The 26,815-nt window shown below is 39.2% G+C and overlaps 1 protein-coding gene across 9 annotated transcripts in view; it reads left to right on the top strand.

Moving 5' to 3' along the window:
- The window catches only part of NCOA7 (nuclear receptor coactivator 7), a 109,894-nt gene that overhangs the window by 63,277 nt on the left and 19,802 nt on the right, over positions 1-26,815 (top strand). For 3 of the 9 annotated variants that reach the window (XM_060753289.2, XM_060753291.2, XM_060753294.2), the window contains 6 exons: positions 1,511-1,636; positions 3,901-4,085; positions 6,098-7,107; positions 8,295-8,387; positions 9,744-9,912; positions 14,932-15,079. In XM_060753289.2, coding sequence (XP_060609272.2) covers positions 1,511-1,636; positions 3,901-4,085; positions 6,098-7,107; positions 8,295-8,387; positions 9,744-9,912; positions 14,932-15,079 — 1,731 coding nt within the window. The remainder of the gene's footprint in view (positions 1-1,510; positions 1,637-3,900; positions 4,086-6,097; positions 7,108-8,294; positions 8,388-9,743; positions 9,913-14,931; positions 15,080-26,815) is intronic. The other 6 variants (XM_060753292.2, XM_060753296.2, XM_060753295.2 and 3 more) reach the window with 3 other exon arrangements.

Genomic DNA, 26,815 nt, shown 5'->3' with positions numbered 1-26,815 from the left:
TTAAAATTACATTCAATATTTAAATCATGCCATCCAGAAATCGTAGTCTAAGGCCATTCCGTAGTAATTCCAATTATATTCCAATTATATTATTGCACTGCACTATTCTCCAAAAGCCTGATTCCAGAGCCAGGTTTTTACTCTCCTTCTGAAGGCCAGGAGGGAGGGCGCTGATCTAATGTCACTAGGGAGGGAGTTCCACAGCCGAGGGGCCACCACTGAGAAGGCCCTATCTCTCATCCCCACCAGTTGTGCCTGCAAAGAAGGTGGGACAGAGGGTAGTCCTCCCCAGATGATCGTAATCTCCGAAGTGGTTCATACACTTTCAAGTTACACAGAACTCCTAATTGAAAGGATGATGAGTTCTATATGGAATGTTATGCTTCTGAAAGGTATTTATGTCTTTTTGCAGAGAGTCCATGAATATAGAACAGGCCTGCTTAACCTTTGGCCTTCCATTTGTTTTGGACTTCAATTCCCAGAAATCCCAGCCAGTTTACCAGTTGTTAGGAATTGTGGGAGCTGAAATCTTTGGCTCCTCCTTTACAAATACACTTTTTCTACTTCCTATCTCATCCAGGGTTTTATCTTGCACATTTGGCCCACCCTGACTGATTTTATTATGTTATTTTGCATTGTTTATTTTATTTTGTTGTATTATGTATTTGTTGTGTTTATTTTCTATTGTCTTGTATATTATTTTGTTGTTTTATTTTTGAGCTCAGCCTCATGTTAGCTGCCCCGAGTCCCCATTGGGGAGATAATGGTGGGGTATAAATAAAGTTTATTATTATTATAAGTCCAAAACACCTGGAGGACCAAAGGTTGGGACCCACTGATATAGAGAGACAGCTGTACAGATTGAAGAAAGGTTTTTAAAGAAATCATATGAACCTTTTGCACTCAGAAAAATAGTAAATTGGATTGTGAATCACTGATTTCTCAAATGGCTTTATGCCTGAAAGAACTCACATTCCCTAAATGTATGCAAGCTTTTATAGCTCTGCATCTTCAAACTTTGCCTACAGCTAGGATCGCTGGCAGATATTCTCATGCTTCTTTGGCTCTTTGTTTGTGTATTTGTGGGCCCCAGAAACTGAGGATTTGCCCCATTATTGGCTCTCCTGCTCATTACAGTCTGAACCAAGAGACAAATTCTTGGGATCTATTCTATGATGTTTAAGGAAAGATTTCTATCTCTTCTCTAATGCTGACTCTGTAGTAACTTGCAAGATTTCTTTTTTGCTTTGGCAGCAATAAAAAAATGGGCAAGATTTATTGCTGATATTGTAGTTGATTTCTTTAGGGATGTTCTTACATAACCTAATTGTTGTTTATACTTAATGTGTTCTAATGGTATTGATTTTTTTAAAAAACATGCAATATTTATATGCCATTCATTTAATGTATTATTTCTGTGTTGTAGTTATTTCTTTCATATGCAAATGATCAGTGGTCCATGCATTAATAAACTACTATTACTACTAAAAAGTTGCTTTTGTTTTTAAAGGATGCTGACTTAGCAAGGAAGGCTTGTAGACCACTTCACAGAGTGCTATCATCTACTTCAGAGGAAGATGAGCCAGTTGTTGTCAAGTTTTTAAAAATGAATTGTCGCTACTTCACAGATGGCAAGGTAGGGAGGATTTTGAATTTTTTTTCTTTACAACAGATTTCTTCAATAAATTTATAAATGGCACCATAGAGTTCTAGAAACTGCCAGTGTGGAATGGTTGTTTTTATATGATAAAGATTATCAGATTTTTAATGAGGTTAACACAGGCAGCTTAATGATTGTCTTAGCCCATTCAAAAGAGTTCTATGGTAACCAAATCAAGAGATTTCCATGGCTACAATGTAAATTTCTTAATTAAACACAAACAGCACTGACAAATAATATTCTTATCTTTAGAACATTGATAAAAGTGTCCTCTGAGATAAGATAGAAGGGTATTGTGTGAAAACAAAAACATTTTAGAAGGGCTAGTCAAAGTTCACATCTCACACCTTTAATTCAGGTGTATACAGTTTTTGATATATATTAAATGCACACCAGCAGCTATGTTTCATAGTTGCTTGAAATCCCCACCTGCAATTTTGTAGTCCACAATGGAGCAAAATAGACTTACTGACAACTGAAAGATTCTGTTTGTCCTTTGTATCTCATGGCTTTAATTTAATGCAGAGCTTGGGATGTTTTTGACTATACCATCTATAGTCTCTGACTTGATCATTCTGGTTGGGATGCTAAAATACATGAAAGGCAAGAGGTTTTGTTGTTTGTTGCTGTGTGCCTACAAATCAGTTCTGACTTATGGCATCTATAAGGTGACCTTATCATTGGGACTGAGAGTGTGTTACTCAGCCACGTTCACCCATCTGGTTTCCATGACCAAGTGGGGATTTGAACTCTGGTCTCCAAAATCATCGTCCAATGCTTAAATCACTACACCATGCTTCTTAATGAGTTCTTATAGGTGTTACCAATGGGGTTTGATGTTAGATCTAATATATCAACTTATATACATTAAGCCACAATAGTAAACATAGTTCAAGTTCTTCTGTGGAGAAGCTTGTTTCATTTGGAAAATTGATGTTCCTTGGTAGAACAGCCAATTGAAACTGTTTTGTGTTATGGATACCCAAGACACACTATGGTTGCTTGCTTTGGATTCTGTAGCAAGAATCCATAGTTAGTATTTTGAGTTCAGGGTAGAACTACTTATTTTCCCCATATTCCTGTGTGACCAGTGCTTCTGCCAGTGATCTTTTCTGCACTACACAGTTATAGTATTATGATTCACTTTCCCTGATGCTGTGGCATCCTGTGGGGTCTTACTGTTTGTCATCTGTTTAGACATTAGAGCTGCCTTGCTGAGAGTTCTCGGTGCCCTTCCCTACACTGCAAATACAAGGGTTCCATTGGATAGAACCATAGTAGTTGCAACAATTATGCTATAACTGTGTAGTCCAGAGCCCAGAGCGAACTTGTTATAAGAGAAGTTGATTGGGATCAAGGCGACTTCATGGAGCCAGCATGGTCTAGTGGTTTGAGCCTTGGACAATGACTCTGGAGACCAGAGTTTGAATCCCTGCTCAGCCATGAAACCTACTAGGTGATCTTGGGCAGGTCACGTTCACTCAGTCTCAGGGCAAGGCAGTGACAAACCTGTTCTGGACAAATCTTGCTGAGAAAGCCCAGTGATAGGGTTGGCACAGGTCAGAAACAACTTGAAGGCACAGAACAACTAGGCTTCAAGGAAGAGGAGGCAGTGTTTCACTCTGCAGATTTCATCTCTGTTTACATATTGTCTGTCCCAGCTGCTTCTTGAGGTTCCAAATGTGTGTTTGCTCGTCTCTTTTTCTTTCATTGGGTATGCATATAATATGTAGTTAAGATCTAAGAGATTAGAGAGATTAAGTTGTTTAAATGGAAGGCATTGTCATTTGCTTTTCTATTCTATAACTATTTAAGTTTCATATTAGGAACTGAGTCTAATATAAGACGACAGCTCCATAAAATGCTATGGGGGAAGCCAAAGTTGGGAAATGGTCTGGATCAACTCCTGAATTTTAATAACATTTTGACCCTAGTTAATTAACAATCTATAGGTCCCATTTCATTGTCACCAGGGATTTAAATCCTTTGACCCCTTTTTATAGCTTTAACCTTGTCTGTGAAAGATAGATCTATGTTGAACAGTTAGAACCTTTATCTTTGCTTCATTTTATTAGGATGTTATCTGCTCCGACTGAGTTTTTTGGGGGGAAACATGATTCTATTGGAAGGAGGAGGATGGTATAAAATACACAGAAAGTGAAACAGAATTAAAGATGTTCTGGGGTTATGTTGTGTTGCTCAATTGTGCTTAATGCCCAATTTTTATTTTTTATTTTCAGGGTGTGGTAGGAGGGGTCATGATAGTAACTCCCAACACCATTATGTTTGACCCACACAAATCAGACCCGCTGGTAATTGAGAATGGCTGTGAAGAATATGGGCTCCTTTGTCCAATGGAGGAGGTTGTTTCAATTGCACTCTACAATGATATCTCTCACATGAAGATTAAAGATGCTCTGCCATCGTAAGATGTGTTATTTGTTGGGTTTTTTTTTTACTCTTGGGAAATGGAGGATGATCAACTGAAAAAGAAAAGACGTAGAAGACCTCAAGGAGCAAGCCAGCTGTTAGGAAGAAGAGCATGAAAATAAGTTAAACTGTAGTTTCAGAAAATTACCTTTTAGAATGATGCTTACTTTAACCCAAATAATACTTTTTTTCAGGTGATGAAGTTTGCACATAGTGATTTTTACCATCACTATTTATGTAAAGTAAAACACAGTAGAGTAACTGGAAATTCAATTTATCTATATGTGAAATATACAAAAATAAGTGTGTGCGTGTGTGTGTGTGTGTGTGTGTGTGTGTGTGTGTGTGTGTGTGTGTATATATATATATATATATATATATATATATATATATATATATATATATATTTGACTTGAATGCTGCCTAAGAGTGTTTTACACAAGCACCTCACCATGTGAAAGGCAAAGAATGTATGAAAATTGTTCCTAAATCTTACTATTAAGAACATTACATAAAAAAGGGTTGAAGGAAACAGAGAAAGGAACAAAATAATAGGAATCTAGCAATGGCACAAAGTATGGATTTAACTAGGCTGGTGTCCACATTCAGATATGTTTTTCAGGACAGTATCTCACACCATTAAGGACAGATTGTAGGGTTGGGAGTCCCAGATCACATTGGTATACATAATTATGTAGGCTCTGGTGGGAAACTGTTGACACTAGACCTAGGTGACCATGGTGGGTTGCATCCTCTGAAATTTAGTTTTGAAAAATGTTTGCTTTCAAAAGTCCCCCTTCCTGTGTGCCTCCTAGTAAGCATGGGAAGGCTTACTCCATGTTATTGACCCTGCTTGGACTATTTTAGGGCCAAGGGAAGCTTTTTATTCAACAGGTATTGACCCAGAATATAACTTCAGTATCACTACCTGTTGAGAAAAAGTCTCTTCTGTGTCTAAGTCAGCCACAGAAAGTATAAGTATATGGAGAGGCTGCCTCTAGCACCCTCTAAAGGGCATCTGGGGAAAACCCATTTTGGAACCCCCAAAATGCCCTTGGGCTTCCAGGAACCAGCTGAACAACAATATCTGGAAAAGTGTGTGAATTTCACCCTTGGAATATGGCCTGTAGTCACATAATTCATTTCATCATTCATGAGTGCACAGGTAATTCAAAAGGCATGGTGATCTGTTTAAGAACATTTTGCCAAGAAACGTACTAAATTTTACGGACACAATATTATTAATTTATATGGAATAAAGTTATTTAATTATTTCTCTATGGCAGAAGACAAAATGTGTAATGAGATCTGTTTGCTATAAATAAGATTGGGTAGATTGCAAATGCTCTAAAATGCTCTAGTTAAAAACATGTTTTCATGAGTTCTAGAATATTATAAACCCTTGGGCAACTTGAAGATTTAATATTTCACTTAACCCAAATGGCAAGAGCCTTGCAGATATTAAGACTTTGGATTTTATGGGTTCGGAGCCCTTCTCATGATTTGAATTAAGCTGTGGTTTTGAAAGCTTGGAGTTTGAGTATAAATATTCTTCTGAAGCAACGAAAAGAATCTATTGGTTCTTAGTGACTGATGAGCTATTATAAATATTATAGGAAATGTTTATTTTGTTGTGCCTATTGTAGCAATTTAAGACACAAAGTAGCCTTTGTATTTGTTTTTCCTCACCCATATGAATACCTACAGGATACTTTAAAACGCATCAATTTATTCCGTTCCACAACATGCACATCAAAATACAAACACTTGGTTATATCTGTTCTTTCAACTTCATAATTATTTCTGTTGACTTGCATTTTATTTTGAAGGATGCCTTTGGTTTAGTTCACATTATTTCAAGGTTGTTTTAGGGCATTTTAGTTGCTTGCTTCTTCTTTTTTTAGCCATGTGTTCTTTTATTTGTTTTAGTACCTGTTGCATTATCATTTGCTTTTGTTTTGTTTTCCATTTTAACACTCCATGTACATCCACCATCTTTCCTGACAGCGACATTCCAAAGGATCTTTGTCCTTTGTACAGGCCTGTGGAGTGGGAAGACCTCGCTTCTGAAAAGGACATCAACCCTTTCAGCAAATTTAAATCATTGAGCAAGGAGAAAAGGAAGCAGAAAGCGGATGGGTTTGTCACTCTTAATTCCAAGCTGATAAAATCCCCAGACAAGGAGAAACCTACGGATTTTGAAGTTGTTAAATCTTCTGAAAGTTCATCTTTGGTGACATCCCAGTCAGGAGAAACCCCAAAGGACTCCATTATTGCTGTGTCTTCAAAAAGAGTGGCTACAGAACAGTCTGGAGAGAGAGTTTCTCTAGACTTAACCAAAGACAATTCCCTTCTGGATGAGGATGGTTTTATAGATCTCGAAGAGTCTTCAGCACAGATTGACGGCAGAGTAAAGCATGGAGATTCTGGAATGGTAGGTGTTTCCAAGGACTGTAAAACAAAAGAGAAAGTTAGGGTACAAGCAACAAATGAAGACAATTCTAAGCAATTAGTAATGGAGTCATCTGAGGCCAAGGAAGCCATCCCAAAAGATGTCCTTGATTCAGAGTCCTGTGAAAAGCTTGATGTAGTGCCTGAAGTGAACAAGGGAGGTAGTTCACCAACAAATAAAATAGAGACCACACTTGATGCAGAAAAGGAACTGAATAAAGATAAGCTTATTGAATTTTACCTCAATAAAGATAAAGGTGAGCCACAAACTACTGATGACTTGGGTAAGACTGAAGTTAAGGAAGAGAGAAATAATACACCAGGAGGCGTAGATCTTACACTTAGCTCTTCACATTCCCCTACCATTAAAGACCTTACAGGCAAAAGGGCAGTTCCTGACTTACCTTCTGTTGAGAAGAAAGACTTATTTTCAAACATTGGTTCAGCAGCAGGAGCTGAAAAGAAAGAGCTTGGAGGATCGCTAGCTTCTTCATTGACATCTCATTTAGATAGCAATTCTGAAATCAGATTGTGGCTGCTGCAGAGGATACAAGTGCCCATTGAAGGTTGGTATGATTGCTATTTTACTGAATAACCTTTGCCATGGTTTACTTATTTATCCTACTGTTACCATTTCATCTAACCTTATGATGGATGTTTTAGCAATATCATTTTTTAAATATAATTTCTCCCTGGATTGAGTCTGAGTTTCTATTTATGTGGAGTTGGGCTGAGAAACACACAGCCCCCCAGGTGTTGTTGGACTGCAATTCCTAATATCCTTCATCATTGCCCTTGCTGGCTAGGGCTGACAGGAAATGTAGCCCAACAACATTTGGGCAGTGCACATGTGTCCTAGCTTTGCTGTAAAACACATACTCTGCTACTAAGGGGTATAGCTGGAAAAGAGAAAAGTCAGTGGAATTAGCATATAACTTCCCTATATTGTTGGGGATTTGTAGTTTTCCACTATACACACAATAATGTTTTTCATATATTCAACCCAAGTCTAAATTGTTATTTATGATTGTGTTTTCTTGCTATTCATGTACTAGAGGAAACAGAACATCATATTTAATTAAGTTTTGGAATGTTTCTTGGGAGGCTGACTCGAGTTTTTGAACCTTGGCTGTTAGTTCTTTGTTACTGCAATCACTCAGTGATATGATTGAATTACTGTATGCATATTTGTGTGTGTGTGTTTCTGTGTGCAGTAGGGTTTGATAGACTGCTCCTATACTGAGCACAGTAACAAAAATGACTGTTCAAACACATCAGTGTAAATAGAGCTTGAGTTTTATTTTCAACCAGAAAACACTCATCTAAAAGGAAAAGTGTTTGACAGATGCATAAACTAGAGTGATATGAGTCTGATTTCACCTAGAGCTCATAAACTGTAATTTCTATATCTGGTGGCTTCAAAGTGAACCTCAGGCCAAATTTACACTGCCATATAGTGCCGTTTCAGAATGCAGATTAACTGTATTGAACTGGATTACACAAATCTACACTGCCATATAATCCAGTTTAATGTAGTTAATCTGAATTCTGAAATGGCACTGTAGATGTGGCCTCAGACTGAACGGAAACCACTATGTTTTTCATATAGTTCCTGTTGGCTTCTCTGCCTCTAGCTGATGATCTCAATACTCATGAGCAACCATTCTGCAAGGCTGAGTTTTAGGACACTATGTATAATGTGCAGGGTAATATGAAGATGGCTTTTTCTAAAGTGTCACTGGAAATTGCGTAGGTACAGTTGCGGAAGAAGGTATGCCAGACCATGACTCGGACCTGGGTGAGCATGAAGTTTATGGAAATGATGAAATATATATAGGCTGTCATAGTAAGTTTCCAGTGTCTATCTTGACATTTGATAGAGCAGTCCAAGCATATTCTAGAACTAGACAGGTTGAGTATCCCTTATCCAAAATAGATGCACAAAATGGGATCTTGGAGATGGGACCTAAGACTAAACACAACATTTATTTGTTTCATATACAAATTATGCATTTACTCTGAAGGTAATTTTATCTAATTTGTGTAATGTTTTTGTGCATGAAACAAAGTTTGTGTATATTGAACCAACAGAAAGCTAAAGTGTTAGTATTGCAGTCACCCCTATAGTCAGTTTTGGATTTTGGAATATTTTGGAGTTTGGAATTCTGGATAAGGGATGTCCATCCTGTATTGCAGGTCTGTAGAATGTGTGCTTTGAGTACTTGCTGATTGGCTTCTTGGACCTTTTTATCCCTCCCTCTCCGCCTTACCACTGCCATCTAGCTTTTGATGTTGCTGTTTTGGTGAACTCCCATATGAGACTGTGAAGCAATATACTGTAATTCTTGATCTTTCCTAAAACTTGAATATACATATGTACGTCAGTTAGTAAAGTAGATGTGCTCCTTGGCAGTGTTCCTTTAACAGAAAAGTTTGTGCCCAGAGGCAGAAATAACCTGGAAAGAACAGAGAAAGGTTCCTTCCTACACCACAAACAATGAGTGCAGTTCAGCATGTGCAAGTGGAATGAAACATCCCAATTATGTAAGCCTTTGATAGGCATATAGAAATATTTTGATCCTTATAGAGACATTTTGACGTCTTTATAAGGATGCATTCCACCAGACTACACATGACTAGACTTAATGTCAAGAGGAAACATTTACCTTTACCATACTGTGGCCATGCCTCTGCAACCCAACACCAAGTGTCTATATCTCCAGCCCTCCTTCTGCATCTTTCCAGACAAGACGAGGAAGAAAAGTGGGAGTGGGACAGGAAAAAAGTCTTTGTAATGAAGAACTTCACTTCACTGTCAGGGGTTTTGTTAACTTAGATATGCTTGTACGCTAGGGTGAGACTAGAATATTGGGATCTTCCTCATAACACGGACCACATTAAAGTTCATTAATCTGATTTTCCTGCGAGTGGTTTCATATGGAAGGTTGTGTGTTTTGCATATGATTAATTCCACAGATTTCTTGAAAGTAGTTGTGTAGTCAAAACCACTGTATATATTTTTGTTTTTGCTTTTACATAATCTGCTTCAGTGTTTTTATTGACAGGCAGCTTCTCCGTATTTGCAATGCAAATAAAATTCAAAATCCTGCGCAGCATTTCTGTGCAGCCTTTTCTTGATGAAAGTTGAATTGTGCCACTGGTGCATTTGCTATATTGTAATCTTATGGTCTGTTCCATTCAGACATGCTTCCTTCCAAAGAGGAAAAAAGCAAGGCCCCTCCAATGTTTCTGTGCATCAAAGTGGGCAAGCCGATGAGGAAGTCATTCAGTTCCCAAAGTTCTACGATGGCTCAGCAATATAGTAAAAAAAGAAAACAGCCAGAATATTGGTTTGCTGTTCCACGAGAAAGGTAAGCTGTTAGCTTTTCATGAAATTCTTTTGAGGTTCTTTCCAGGGTATATGAAAACCATGTTTTGTGCTGTACTTATTTATCGTATCAGGAGCGAACCAAGGGTACAGTTGTAATATATTTTTAAAAAACCACAAAGTTTAAGAACTTGGCAATTACGTTTTGTGCTACATCATTCGAAATAAATATTTTTGTTGCAGGGACATTTTACATTCAAAGTGTCACCATAACAGTTTTATCACCTTCGTTGGCTAAAATGGATTTCAGCAGCAGTACTTTGCCACTGAAAATATGTGAAATCTCCCCTCTTTTGGGCACATTGATGAATTTAGAGATGCTTTTCTCACCCCTGGGCGGGGGGGGGGGGGGAATCAAAGTGGTTCACAACATAATCATAAACAATAATTCAATGCCCAAATGTATAAAACATCACATATCAAATTGACAACATGTGTCAATAGATTAAAACCATTGAAACTATAACATCCATCACAGATAAAACATAAAACATTTAAACCTTGCATTGATCCTGGGATGTCTTTAGCTACTTCTGTATTTCCATAGTTCTGTCATTCACTAAATGCCTGCTTGAATAACCAAGTCTTAAGTTGTTTCTTAAACACTAGGAGGTAGGGGGCAATCTAAGCTCATCGGGAAGGGAATTCCACAACTGAGGGGCCACCATCAAGAAGGCCCTGTGTTTCGTTCCCACCAATTGCACCTGCAAGGGCGGCGGGAAAGAGCAGGTCCTCCCCAGCAGATCTTAGTGTTGTAGCTGGCTCATAAAGGGAGACATGTTTCGACAGGTAAGCTGGACCTGAACCATTTAGGGATTTATAGGCCAAAATCAGCACTTTGAATAGCCTAACAAGGAAGCCACCTTCAAAATTAAATGCTGGTTGATCACATGGCTGTTGCATATAGCTTACTCTGCAGTAACGCTCATATAGTCTGTGCTGGACATCTCTGATCTCTGTGTGACGTTAGACATTTAGTAAATACTCCCAAAATATTAGTCTGTCAGCTGAAACAAAGAAATTTGGTTAATCAGTGGCTTGGTCACTGCTGGCTTGTGATTGTGAAACAAGAGACGTCCTTACCTTTTGCACGTAACTGAGGAAGCAGTAATCCTTCAAGAAGTGAGCCTTATAAGAGCCCTCCTTTACTCTGCTTGAATGTTCATGTTGACCCAATTGATACTGGTCTGTTGACTGAAAGGATTTCATTGTGTATCTTGCAATGGGGAATGCTATCAGTTCTGGAGGGTAAGTAGAAATGAACTACTCTTAGTTTGTGACTATATGTGATTGCTCTCACTGAAGATATATTGTGTAAATATATCTTCAGCTCTACATAGTTTTGCTACTTTTGAAGCACTGGCATATTGGAAAGCAGGTACTGCTATAGAAGTTTTAAACATTAAAATAATATGTAAAGAATAGAGAAAGTTATATAGTTGCTCTGCAGTTTACCTTGGGTTTTGCTTCATTTGTGCAATTGATAAATTCACAGTTTACCTAAAGATCAGCTTATGCTTCATTTGTGGAATAATATTTGTGTGGTGTTGCCCTGAGAGAAGAACTGTCTTTATGTCAAAAGCTTGGTACAAAAGACTGTGCTGAGGACTCTGAGAGCTATATATGGATACTTTTCTTTACAAGATTGGTGTGGAATAAAAATCAGATTCATGGTTTCACCCCTGAGTGCCTACTTGGAAGTTAATCTCAATGAGTGAAATTGACCTTACTTCCAGATAAATGTGCCTAGAAATGTAAGGTATTCCTATTTTAACAGTGTTCTCAAACACTGGATATGTTGCAAAGGCCACACCGGAAATATCACAACTAACATCCACATAAGATTTTACCAAAAAAAATTGTGTACATTCTTATGCATTTGTGCACGAAAACAGTGGAAATGAGGAAAAGGAGGATTTTAAATTCCTAACTGCTATATAGTTTTAATTGTATTTTTAAGAATCACACCCTATTGTTCTAGTGATTGTACAGCTAATTTCTACATAAGTGTCTATAAAGAGTTAAACACAGCTAATAAGATATACAACATAGTCCAAAAACAACAACGAAAAATATGCAACAGCGCAAATACAGAGACAGGTGCAGCAGATGAGAGAGAGACATCAAATTAAAATAATTCAAGCACTTTATTGCCAATCTAATTCATCTCTAAGCTATGTAAACTGTTTGTCTGTACGTTCTAACATTACTCTCTGCCCATTGGATGAAGTGGGTTGTTAGCCGTGAAAGCTTACGGAGTAAAAAATCTTTGTTACAGGAGACTCGCACAGTGGAAGAGTTGCAGTTTGGAGAGGCATCAGCACTATCTGGCCGAGACGATTAATGTTCTTGTAAAATGAGAATTCTTGATTCCATAGCATTAAGCCATGGCAATTCAAGTGGTGTCAAACTGCATTAATTTTACAGTATAGATGCACCCTAAGTGATATGTACAACATGTACAAGTGATATGTATGAATGTATGATGAGATTTTTAGTTACAGCTGTTACACCCCCTTTTCTGGGCCAATAATGACAGACATCAGGCTAAAGAATAAAGTAGTCATACTACATTGAATCTTTTCCTTTATTGAAATGATTTCGTGCAGTTTTGGTTGCAAAACCCACCTTGTGTGATGGTAGGCAAAACAAGACATCTTGTTCCTATGGTATTATGAAGGACCTTTGCAAACTGCACACAGTAACCTTTGGTCAGATTTATTTGTGTACAAATATAGGGCTTTTTTAGCACTAGAAGAGTGACGCTGAAAAGGTCAGCCATCAAGGTTATTCAGTTGTTTTGATTGTCATTGCTTGGTGTGTTTAGGGTTTCGGCCTCTTATCAAGATAACAAGGTTAAGTTAAGCTTAATAATAAAACTGTTGAGACAGGAGATAACACGTTAGCCTCAACATGAAATCATGCTATTTAAATGTTATTAGAGTAATGATAAGAAGAATGATTTTGGAATAGTGACATTTTTGCTATAAACAATTGTGATTTATTATTATTATTATTATTATTATTATTATTATTATTGCATACACTTCATGGATCAAGTTGAGAAACAATAGCAAAATCAATACATAACATAAGTTTAAAAAAAAAGAATGTAAAACCAGTATATATTAAAAACAATTCATCTAGAAAGGCCTACTGTAAAAAATAGCCTTTATTACAGTTTTAAACTCAGGCAGTGTAATGCACTGGATTTCAGCACTCTTCCTGCACTGTCTTATTGTATAGTGGAAAGTAGCACAAGTGAACTGCAATAGATGTTTCTTGCTCCAGCACCTAGAAACAGAGAAAAGTAAGATAGTTCAAAGGCATCTGATCCATTTCTGTGTCAGCAATGCAAAAATCTATTGATAACATTCTTCTGAGAAGAGAGCATCTCACCTCTGTTTGAGTTTTCCTTTCTTTTCTTTAACAAGTAGATTTTTTGTTGGTTTCCCCATGACTCCCTGTCTGTGGGCTTGGCAGAAAGCCTGTTAACTCTGCATATCTAAAAGCTTTCATCAGTTGAAACCCTGTCTTGCAGAAAATTGAATTAGGAATTGCCTGTGCAGAACTTGCATCCTTAGATCAGGGAAAGGCAGTTTAACAAACACAGCCTACTGGTGTTGTACAGAAATTATCCTATGCCATTTGGATGCGACCAGACTGTGCTTCTTTTTAACTCTCTACTCCTAGTATAACTGGTGCATGGAGCCTTATATACAGCCCATCTTATTATTGAGCACCTATCTTTGTTAGTTTGCTGTATACCATCATAACCCCAATTATTTTATTTGGATTTTAATGAGTTTTTAATATGTTATATGTGATAAATGTACTATGTCAAGTTTATTTGAGATTTTTTAAATTTGTTATATATTTTGCTGTCACTGAATGTTTATATTGTTGTAAGCCGCCCTGAGTCGCCATAGAGAGATAGGGCAGCCTATAAATAAAGATGATGATAATGATGATTATAATTCAGCAAGTGTGAGTCCACCTCTGGTGGAAACAGTGATGATCACCTCTGAAATAACAAGACCAGACACACAAAATTGGAGGAGGACCAATTTATTTGATCTATTCTGTAATTACGATTTAAACCTGGAAAACTTGCTGTGTTGGAGTGGGGGGACAACTTCCTGCAAGTTTTTGCTGGAGCAGGTGTCTACTTGTTATAAGTCTTTCAGTCTACCCTTGGACGAAAACATCTGATCCCAAGGGCATTACAGTCTAAGAGTTTCTCGCCCTCAGCCGGTTGTCTTTAGTAAGGCATACTTAAAGAACGCCCCTCCCCTCATCTTGCAAGCTCCAGAACTCAAAAAGGAGTTCAGGAGTGCCAGGACAAAATTGCCCTGTGTATCTTCCTGATGTCGGAAAGTTTTCAAGTAAACCTTGTGCCATTCTGAAAGTAATGAATTTTTAAAGGACAGTTTTGCAATGTGGAATGACTTAGTTGTAAGTGATGTATAAGGAGACAGATGAAATCATGGCAAGAAGACTCAATAAAAATGTTGCTGCCTTGCCTCTTCCTTTCATGTGGCACCATAAACCAGGTTCGCCTTGGCAATGAGATGGCTGTGGGGACAGCAAATCAGTGGAGTCCTCTGCACATATGAATTCCTCACAGTGCCAAGAAACTCTTTTCTTTCCTATATTATTTGTCTGCAAGGAGACCTTAAACTTCTCCCTCACTCTGGGTGTTGAATCCCAAAACTACTTTAAATTCTTGTGGCAAAGGGGACTTGTTGCTCAAATATCCACAGGTTTCCTCAGTTTGGGTGTTCACTAGTGTGAGGTGGGAACAGGGAGAAAGTATACACCTTGGTTCAGCTGTCATCACACTTCTGGGCATAAAGAAGAAAAAGCAAACAGCTGCCATACCCATTGTAAACGTGCAAAACCTCCTTTAAGCAGATGGCAAACAGTGTTCGTATTTTAGTGAACTTTGCACACTTCAAAGTTCATTTTGTTTAACCTTCAGTATTTCTTTCTTATTTTTCAGGGTCGATCATCTATATACCTTTTTTGTGCAGTGGTCACCTGATGTCTATGGCAAAGATGCTAAGGACCAGGGTTTTGTGGTGGTGGAAAAGGATGAGCTGGACATGATAGACAACTTCTTCAGTGAACCCTCAACAAAAAGCTGGGAGGTGAGTGCTTTTTGTTTCCAAGTCAGGAAGTGCCCCACTGTGGAACTGAGACAGAACATCACATGGAAGGTGCATCTGCACTGTAGAATTAATGCATCTTGACACCACTTTAACTACCAGGGCTCAATGCTATGGAATCCTGAGAACTATAGTCTTGTGATACACTAGCAGTAATTTGCAAAGAATACTGAAGGCCTTGGAGTCCCCAGTGGCGCAGTGGGTTAAACCACTGAGCTGCTGAACTTGCTTACCAACAGATTGCAGGTTCGAATCCTGGGAGCAGTATGAGCTCCCACTGTTAGCCTCAGCTTCTGCCAACCTAGCAGTTCGAAAACATGCAAATGTGAATAGATCAATAGGTACCGCTTTGGCAGGAAGGTAATGGCGTTCCATGCAGTAATGCCGACCACGTGACCTTGGAGGTGTCCACGGACAACCTGGTTCTTCGGCTTAGAAATGAAGATGAGCACCAACCCCAGAGTCGGTCCGGACTGGACTTAATGCCAGGAGAAAACCTTTACCTTTACTTTTACTAAAGGCCTTGAAAACTGCAATTCCCATATCTCCACAGCATTGAGCCATAGCAATTAAAGCTGTTAGCATCTTATTTGTTAAAGTAAGTTTATAATCCTTACTGTTACAGGAGAGAAGTTAAAAAATAAGGACAGGTTGAAAAAGATCTATACACAAAAATACAATTAAAATGCTATATCTACAATTAATCCTTGTTATTTGGATACTGGCCTTTGATTCATATTTAAAATAATTTGGATGTTCAGAGATGTTGCTTGAATAAGCAAGCAAGCAAACACACACATGCACACTTTCCTGAATTTCCTCCATTTGGTAGTACTGTACCTAATATCACAAATATAACCATGTAGTTCAAATAATTGTACTAAGGGAAATGTGACAACAACAAATAATACAAGTCTGTAAACATAAACATGAGTCTCACATGTTCAGATTCTATCTAGAATATAAATACTCCTGGAATAATAAGTAAATTACAACCCATGAACTGATCTGTATCAAATAAGGACTATTGAAATACATTTCAGCCAAACCGACATTAATTTTTAGCTGGGAAATTCCATTGTTTTGACCAATCACATTTCTATGTGATCAGCATTCAAAGAGGTAAATTTACACATATGTACTTGACCAGTTTTTTTCCACCACAACATGTTGGTTAAGGTCACACACCATGTTTGGGCCTAAGGTTAATAACCTATTGAAGCCAAATATTTTTTGTTTCACTGCAATCATTTGGCAACTTGTAAACATATGGTGTGTGTGTGTGTATAAATATATATTTACAGTGTGTTTAAACATCATTAAAGGTTGTAGAATTGCAATATCTTAATTTATATAACACATACAACATACAAATACTTCACTGTAGCAAATTGCCTGTGATTTTTTTGTTTAGCAGTTACATGATTTTCATTCAGTGAAGTTAAAGTGGTATGCATGTCTCTTCTTTCCACTTTTATGCTATCCATTAGTTCTCATCTTAAATATATTTACTTTGGATAAAGTTCTCTTGATGTTGATATTTATGTTGTTAAGCTTCCTTTGGGTTTCACTGATTCACAATAATAAAGAAAAGCATAATAAAGCCAATAAATAATAAATGAAGGCATTTTAATGTATGAAAAGTAACCCCCCCCCTTGCGAGTCAACTAATATGAGGACAAGAAACTTATACTGTGGAGTCTTGCTTATCCAACATAAGTGGGCCAGCAGAACGTTGGATAAGCGAAAATGTTGGATAATAAGGAGGGATTAAGGAAAAGCCTATTAAACGTCAAATTACATTATGATTATCCAAATTAAGCACCAAAACATCATGTTTTACAACAAATCGACAGAAAAAAGCAGTTCAATACACGGTAACGTTATGTAGTAATTACTATATTTACGAATTTAGCACCAAAACATTGCAATGTATTGAAAAAGATGTGGATCCGGGCGGAAGGCTGACTGCGTTGGATACTACAGAACGTTGGATGAACAAAGGTTGGATAAGTGAGATTCTACTGTATTATGAAAATTGTGGCTAGCACTCTGACACCTTCTGACATTCCTCCAGAATTTAAAGAATTGAAAGTCTGGATTGTTGTAGATTTTTCGGGCTATATGGCCATGTTCTAGAAGCATTCTCTCCTGACATTTTGCCTGCATCTATGGCAAGCATCCTCCAAGGTTGTGAGGTCTCACAACCTCAGAGGATGCTTGCCATAGATGCAGGTGAAACATCAGGAGAGAATGCTTCTAGAACATGGCCATATAGCCCGAAAAACCTACAACAACCCAGTGATTCCAGCCATGAAAGCCTCCGACGTTAGCCAGGTTACTAATGAGAGCGGCACTCAGGGAGCACACCACTCCTCTGTTGCGCCAGCTCCACTGGCTGCCAATTTGCTAGCGGGCACAATTCAAAGTGCTGGCTTTAGCCTTTAAAGCCCTAAATGGTTCTGGCCCGACCTATCTGTCCGAACGCATCACTCCCTATGAACCAGTTAGGACATTAAGATCGTCCGAGGAGGCCCTGCTCTCGATCCCGCCAGCCTCGCAGACACGACTGGTGGGGACGAGAGACAGGGCCTTCTCAGTGGTGGCCCCTCGGCTGTGGAACGCCCTTCCCGCAGACATTAGATCGGCCCCCTCCTTTCTGGCGTTCAGGAGAAGAGTGAAGACCTGGCTCTTTGAACAGGCGTTTAATTAAGCAGTGCAATCAATTGAATTGATTGAGATTGGAACTTGGAATAATGGACGAGGAGATCGGATTATGACTTTATTGATGAGACATGATGGATAGTTATATGGATGTATTGTTGTTATATTGGTGTACTGATGTATTGTTATGTGATTTAGTTGCTCTAGTTACTGTTTTTTAAATGCTAATGCTAATGTTGTGCACTTTGTATATTTACCTGGTTGTAAACCGCACTGAGTCGCCTACGGGCTGAGAGAGTGCGGTATACAAATAAAGTAAATAAATAAATAAAAGTCTCTTTCAAAGGGATATAGGTTGAGTATCCCTTATCCAGAAATCTGAAATACAGGGAGTCCCCAAGTTACAAACAAGATAGGTTCTACAAGCAAGATAGGTTCTACATGATAACTGGACTTTGAAAAAATTGGCTTGTTGTGGAAACAAGGACTGGTGAGAAAGCTTCCGTTTAGACAGCTTTTCCCCATGATAACCCTTTCAGGGGTGATTTTCCCTTCCTGGGGGTAGTTTCTCTCGCTTTCTGTTGTCTCACCTCCATTCTCAACTATGAGTCCTTTATAAGTCAGATATTTGTAACCTGGGGACTGCCTGTGCTTCAAAATCCAAAATTGTCCACATAGCTGGCAGGAATAAAGGTACATTGACTTTATGATGGATCAGTGTCCACAAACCTTGTTTCATGCACAAAATAAGTAAAAACAATACTACCATCAGGCTATGTGTATAAAGTATATATGAAACATAAATAACTTTCATGTTCAGGCTAGGATCCCATCTCCACAAATATCTCATTATGTGTATGCAAAAATTCCAAAATACAAAAAAATCAAGATTCAAAACATTTCTCAATCTAAGCATTTTGGATATGGGCATACCCAACCTGTAATGTTGTTTCATTACATTTTAATCTAAAACTAGCCTGAATTAAAAATTAGATTGCGGATTACTTTTAGCCAAGCAAACTGATGAGTTCTTACCTCATTCAAATTTGTATTAAATGTAGCTAAACATATTTGACTGAATTTTGCTGTGTGGATTATTATTTTTCCTAGAACAAAAATGTTTTTATTAAGGTTGTATACTTGATATAGATTTGCTAAATTGTCTGTGCATCTGTGAGACTCTGATATTATCAGATTGTTCGTGAAACAAAAAAGCCTGCGTGAAAATAACAGTATACTATTTTTATTGCATCAAAATCTCAATAACCAAAAGGTGATGGTTTTGGGTTTGCCATTTTTTTGCTCACTGCAAATATATCTCACTTCAGTTAGGAGGAAGAATAAACGATGTGGATGACCACAGCCTTTCCAGCACGAGTTTTCTCTATCTCAGTCATTGCTAGACTGTGGCTATTTGAACAAAATGCATTTTCTATAAAACTGAATTTGTTTGTTTGTATATTGCATGTAGAACTACAAATTGATATATTGGAGGCAACTGACATACTTTGTGACATACTTTTGAATTCTGCGAGGAAGTAGGGGAAATCCAGCAGTTATAACTGGAAAATAGATGCCAGTTTACATCTTCACAGGTTTCTATTTGTCTCAAGTCTTAAACCTCTGAAAGCAGAAAGTCATCTTGCCCCAGTTTTACATTCCTTTAATATCCTCATAGAAGAGCTGAAAGGTTTGCAGGAGGTGATCAATAGGATGCAAAGCAGAAGAGAAAGCAAACCACATTAAAAGAAGATGGAAATACTGAGAAGAGTCCAAAGAGAGACTTATTTGCTCAACTTTAGATTCAGTGTGTGATGTGGTTTGAATAAATGAACTGGGGATGGAAGAGGGAAAATCCATATGAAACGACAGAGGAAAATGTAAATTAGGCTTCAGAATCTCTTAAAAGTGATAAAAGAGTGCATCACAAAAGCCACACTAAATAGGCACATGGTATACATGTTGTTCTTATGTACTTTAAGTTGACCCTGATTTATGACAAAATGTATGCAGAGGAGGTATTGCCCTCTATGGTTAAGAGAGTTCCTGCTGTGTCTCTTAACAATAGCATCATTTTCTACAACATTGAATCCTTGTAGAGGTATAAAAATAAAGAACAAGATTCAACTTTTTAAATTGGCACAGCCACAAAAGGCTCTAGGATTTTGGAAGTTGGAGCGATACTTTAGTGCTCTAGACCAGATGAGAGAAATCATTCCATAAGAGGCCATGTCCAGAATGAGCAGTGAGTTTTCACCAGGACTTTTCACATATATATTTGAAACGAATGACAGCTTGTGATGACTGAAAGGAAGAATTACGTGCTCAGTAGCAATAATATGTTCTACAAATATATCCTCCTTAAATTGAAATCCCGAGCAGTTCCAATCAGGAGCTAAGGTAAAACTGCACTGGAAATTAGCCATTTAAAACCAGGGCAACTATATGGAGCTGTTTCCTTAAAGTATAGAAGAGTATTTATTTCTGGAGTACATTACTTCGTGAAGCAAAATAAATTGTGAGCAAGAATGAAAGAGCAATTAAGTTTTGGGGTTTTTTATAAAAAAAGTTGAACCTCGGGTCTTTTTAGCCAGCGAAGGAGCTATTCTAGGACATACATCCCATAGGATTGAATCCTTTTGGGAATGAGCTACTAAACTTTGGTCATTATAGTCATCTGATACAATGTGTAGTTGTAAAATCAAGCACACGTGGCACAGATTTTATGAGTAGAAGTTTGAAATGCCAAATGTATGAATTGGTTCTCTTGGTCCTTCGCCTATTTCCATCTGTTCTCTACAAGTTGATCTGGTGTTGGCTTGGTTCACCAGCACCTGCCAGTACCCACCTATCATGCTGTCTCATATGCCAGTCTTTCCCAAACTGTTACCCAAACATTCCCAGTTTACATAGTGTATAGCTGCAGAAGGAACTAGATCTGTCTATCAGAGACAGGTGAAGGTATATATATATATATATATATATATATATATATATATATACACACACACACACACACACACACACACACACATACATACACACACACGCATATATACACATACACACACACACACATCAGAATGGGGTTGGGAGACAGACAATAGCATATTTTATGCTGTTGACTCAATGATGCAATGAGGTAAGGTGTGCTAATTGTGTGTACAACAACTGTCAGGTAAATAGGCCAAATCCCAAGATTGGCAGCCAACTCTGTATCTGTTGCCCTGTGTGTGCTGGTATGAAGGTGATATACCATCAGTAGTCTATCAGCTTCTACAAATGATTACACTTTGGTCCTACCACTAATCTGGTTTTAGTTTATTATTTCCTCTTACATTTGTAGATAAAAATGCTGAACTACTTCATAAGGATATATAAATGCAAAATGTTTCTTCCATCAGTCTAAATTGTGGGAAACAACTTCCTCTTTCTTAGTTGCAGTGACCACCTTTGCAAGGGAATTATTGGCTGCTGTGACTCAATTGTCAGAGCCATAAAAAGCAGAAGAAGGTGAGTATTTGGCAGAATGTTCAAGGTGGCACTGATAAAAAGGGGGTAAGGCTTGTAATACCATCTGTTTTACTGGCAATGATGCATGCACACGCCCCATTCACTTCCTCAACCTCCTCATACACTCAGTGGATAATACAGATACCAACAGTTTGTTCAAACAATGGCAGATTGAGTCAGGTTGCAACCTGTTACATTTTGAGGAAAAGCAGCAGCACTTCTTCCACCCTTTTATCATGTGTTCAGAACGAACAATGGAGAAAGTGGGTAATTTGCTGCTGTAGAATATGATGATGGCCTCCAATTTGACTTCAAAGGATAAGGAATTACACAAAAGCTTGGAAAATAAAGTTATAATTGACTACAAGTCATAATGGATAGATTCTCCTTTTAGCATTTGAGATCACTGTACCTTTTATACCAGCAGTAAGGTAATTTTACACGGATACATAGGCTTGCTGGATTTCAGTATCTCACCTCTTCAGGTCTCCCGATCATGGGGAAAAATCCATAGTGTTGACTCACTGTCATGCATTTCCTTAATTTCACATGATATGAGAATGTTTTCTTTTGTTCTCAGCTATTCAAATTGGGCTGTAAATTTTGCAGTTGTTTAAAAGTATTTGAACTATAGTATAAAGTTGGTTGGGCAGAACAGTGATCACCATACAAGTTGCTGAAAAAAGACATTGGAACAAGAGTTATATGAAGGCTTTTGAACAGTTAGTATGAAGCATACAGAAACAGCAGCATGCCTTGCCTTAGCTTAATTTCTGTTGCAATTATAGGTGAGAGTGTGGCCGTTTTTCAGAAATTAGATTTGACTATCACAGTAAGTGCATTTTGCAATCCATATAATCTATGGATTTTTTCTTTTGTTAATTTTAAAGCTTCATTTAAGCATAGAATAAAATTCCACAAGAAGATAGAAAAGATTCTCTACATAGGGTCTCATAAGTTTTGTATAAAAATGACATGTTTCTGGACAGCAACTCCCATAATATTTTATTTGTTCATTCTGCATTTGTTATGATGGTTGGGGCTTATAGGTGTCGTAGCTCCAAAATATTTGGATGTCCATATTGGCTTTAATTTCTTCTCAAAATGGAAGCTACCTCTTTGGTTAAATCAAACAGGCAAATATGCTAGATGAACAGTTCCATGTCTCCTAGTCTGTGTGGGCAAAAGAGCTTGTTAAGTATCTCCGGTATTATTTCTACAAAGAGCAAGGAATGTCAATAAACAATTTAATATTGTGGGCTAGCATGGTGTAGTGGTTTGAGTGTTGGACTATGACTCTGGAGACCAGAATGTGAATCTCTGCTCAGTCATGGAAACCCACTGTGTGACCTTGGACACACCACACACTTTCAGCCTCAGAGGAAAGCAAAGGTAAATTCCAATGATAGGGTTGCCTTAGGGTTGCCATAAGTTAGAAATGACTTGAAGTTGCACAACAGCAACTAAAACAGTCCTTATCTAAGGTGCCCAAGACCAAGACCATATTTGTGCCTAATGACAGTAATTGCTTCTTTCCTGGAAACCGTCCAGTGCTCACGAACATATTCAGGGTAACCGGTTGACAATACAGCAAAATACAACAAAATACAAAACCCACAAAATAATGGTATTACTCCAACCAAAATGCAGAAAAAACACCATGTATCTTTACTTTCTTTCTCTTATACTGTGTGATTTTAACATCTTTTCCTGATGAAGAAGCCTTGCATGATTCATTTTCTGCACTGTGGTTGGATTTTGGATTTTATTGTATTCCCCACTGACTAGCAGTTGATGGCTGATAGATGTGCACTGGTTCATGGACCACCATTTTAAGTAACGAGTCTTAAGGCATACAAAATGGGAAAGGTTTTATTATTGCTAAATCAGACGAGGGTAAGTGGCATATTTAGATATGACATTCAGAGAGAAAATAAAATGACTAAAATTCATTCAAACATCTTTGTTTTAGATTTGTGTTGTTGTGAATCTGCAGAGTTGCTGCTGGGTACCAGCATATTTATTCTTTTTTTTTCTTTATCAGTAACTAGCTTGGGGACCCGGCGCTGCCCGGGTTATTAGAGAAAGTGGGTAATGGCAGTTCTGTATGCCAAGTTTGGTCTTTATTGGTCATTGGATGACGGTTGCATTGTTTTCAGGAAGTGAATGAAGGTACTTGAAGTCCCATCATCCATGGTCCACCCTCCTCCAAACAGCAGCAGGATATAGAGTGGGTCATGGGGGCTCTGTGTGCCAACTTTGGTCTTTATCAGTCATTGGGTGAGGGTGGCAGTGGTTTCATTAAGTGAGTGAAGGTACTGCAAGTCCCATCATCCAAAGTCCATCCTCCTTCAAACTGCAGCAGGATGCAGAGTGGGTCATGGGGGCTCTGTGTGCTAAGTTTGGTCTTTATCGGTCATTGGATTAGGGTCGCAGTGGTTTCAGTAAGTGAGTAAAGGTACTGCAAGTCCTGTCATCCATGGTCAACCCTCCTCCAAACAGTATCAGGATGTAGAGTGGGTCATGGGTGTTCTGTGTGCCACGTTTGGTCTTGATTGGACATTACATAAGGGTTGCAGCAGTCTTGGGAAGGGAGTGGAGGTACTTGAAGTCCCATCATCCATGGTCTGTCCTCCTCAAACGTGCACCAGGATGTAGAGTGGGTCATGGGGACTCTGTGTGCCAAGTTTGGTCTTGATCCGTCATTGGCGAGGGTCTCAGTGGTCTCAGGAAGTGAGTGAAGTGACTTCAAGTCCCATCATCCATTTCCATATTTTTCCAAACTGCACCAGGATGTAGAGTGGGTCATGTGGGCTCTCTGTGCGAATTGTGATCCTGATCCATCACTGTTGGCAGTTGTAATGGTCTCAGGAAGGGAGTGCAGGTATTGCAAGTCCCATCGTCCATGGTGCATCCTCCCCCAAACCGCACCAGGATGTAGAGTGTGTCATGGAGACTCAGTGTGCAAAGTTTGGTCTTTATCGGTAATTGCATGAGGGTTGCAGTGGTCTCAAGAATTGAGCAAAGGTACCGCAAGTCCCATCATCCATGGTTCATCCTCCTCCAAACTGCAGTAGGATGTAGAGTGGGTCATGGGGGCTCTGTGTGCCAAGTGTGGTCTGTAATGGTAATGTTCTGATTCAGCCCCTGGCCTTTCCTTTCCTCTCTTTGTCATCTCGGAATCTTGGAATTGATGCTGGCCTATCAGAGACCATATGCAAATTTCCTTCTCATGTCCCCGTTTCTTCCATGAACTCTTTTCTCCACCAGGGGCTCCTATTGAAGCTGGCCAATCAGAGACCATATGCAAATAGCACCACTGCGGCAGCCAATCCGAATGTTGGAACTTTCAGGCTGGCCAATCAAAACGCTGGCACATACTCCTCCCGTCGCACCGCCACACTTTTGTCCGCCACATACAAGTTTTGACTTTTATTATATACATAGATTGAGTATGTTATTGCAGATGTCTTTGGCATCTACAACTATAGGAAGAGAGAGCAGTCTCTCCCCTCACATTATATTATTATTATTACTAGCTTGGGGACCCGGCGCTGCCCGGGTTATTTGAGAAAGGAATTGTGTATCAAGGTTGGCGTTTATCAGTTATTTATATGACTCGCACTTGTCTCAGGAAGTTAGTGAAGTTACTGTGAGTCCCATTATCTGTGGTCCATCCCCCTCCAAACTGCTCCAGTGTTGTGCCTCAGAATAGATTCACCTTGCTTTCTCTGACAAAACCAGCCAATCTTGAGAGGTAGGAAGTTTATTGAAACAATCAGAGTAAAAGCAGTAAAAAAGTCAGTGGTTACAAGGTAAAAAGTCCAATATAATCCTTTGAAGTTTAAGCAGAAGACATGAAGCAAAACAAGAAGCCCAAACCAGGAAGCAGCTAAAGGTTACATGAAGCAGGCCATTGCTAAATCCCTAGCCCCGAACTGGGCTACTGCAAGCCATATCGCAACGTTGAAACTGACACAGGATCACTGTCCAGGCAGATTACTTATACGTTTCACAGCAAAACAGCAAACATCAAACAAGCCTTAACGAGCAGTTTTCCCACAGATGAGGTCAACACTTCTCTGCCAGCCGCGCACTCCTTCGCACCACCTGTCCTGCGCGGCCTTGCATCCCACCGACCGTCTGACCTTGCTTCCCAGCAACTGTCTTATCACCCACATTCCGATCTTGTGAAGACATTGAAGACACAGACCTGTCTCTAAATTGCCTGTCTCTAAATTCATGGGAAGAAAGCTGAGAGCCCACATCTGCACTATTCTCAATCCCATCTGCACTCTCCTCACTCCCATTCCCATCAAGTTGGTGCTGAACCACAACATCCAGGATGGAGAGTTGGTCATGGGGGTTTTGTGTGCCAAGTTTGGACTTGATCGGTCATTAGATGAGTGTTGCAGAGGTCTTGGGAAGTGAGTGGAGGTCCTTGAAGTCCCATCATCCATAGTCTGTACTCCCCAAACCTCACCAGAATGTTGAGTTGGCCATGGGGGCTCTATGTTCCAAGTTTTGTCTTTATTGGTTTTTGAATGAGTGTCGCTATGGTTTCAGGAAGTGAGTGAACGTACTGCAAGTCCCATCATCCATCGTCCATCCTTCAAACAGCACCGGGATGTAGGGTGGGTCATGGGGGCTGTGTGTGCCAAGTTTGGTCTTGATCGGTCATTAGATGAGGGTTGCAGCAATCTTGGGAAGGGAGTGGAGGTACTTGAAGTACCTCCAGGATGTAGAGTGGGTCATGCGGGCTCTCTGTGTAAATTGTGGTCCTGATCCATCATTGTTGGCAGTTGTATTGGTCTTAGGAAGGGAGTGCAGGTATTGCAAGTCCCATCATCCATGGTGCATCCTCCTCCAAACCGCACCAGGATGTAGAGTGCGTCATGGAGACTCAGTATGCCAAGTTTGGTCTTTATCGGTAATTGGATGAGGGTTGCAGTGGTCTCAAGAATTGAGCAAAGGTACTGCAAGTCCCATAATCCATTGTCCATCCTCGGCCAAACCACACCAGGACGTAAAGTGGGTCATGAGAGGTCTATGTGCCAACTTTGGTCCTGATCAGTCATTGGATGAGGTTAACAGCGGTCTCAGAATGTGAGTGATGGTACTGCAAGTCCCATCATCCATGGTTCATCCTCCTCCAAACTGCAGTAGGATGTAGAGTGGGTCATGGGGGCTCTGTATGCCAAGTCTGGTCTGTATTGGTAATTGTCTGACTCAGCCCCCTCTGGCCTTTTCCTTTCCTCTGTTTGTCATCTCGGAATCTTGGAATTGAGGCTGGCCAATCAGAGACCATATGCAAATGTCCCTGTTTCTGCCATGAACTCTTTTCTCCACCAGGGGCTCCTATTGAAGCTGGCCAATCAGAGACCATATGCAAATAGCACCATTGGGGCAGCCAATCAGAATGTTGGAACTTTCAGGCTGGCCAATCAAAACGCTGGCACATACTCTTCCCGTCGCACCGCCACACTTTTGTCCGCCGCATACAAACTTTCACCTTTATTATATACTAGCTTGGGGACCCGG

This window comes from Anolis sagrei, chromosome 1 (assembly GCF_037176765.1).
Source record: "Anolis sagrei isolate rAnoSag1 chromosome 1, rAnoSag1.mat, whole genome shotgun sequence".
Classification (NCBI taxonomy): domain Eukaryota; kingdom Metazoa; phylum Chordata; class Lepidosauria; order Squamata; family Dactyloidae; genus Anolis; species Anolis sagrei.
This window is presented reverse-complemented; position numbering and strand designations above follow the sequence as displayed.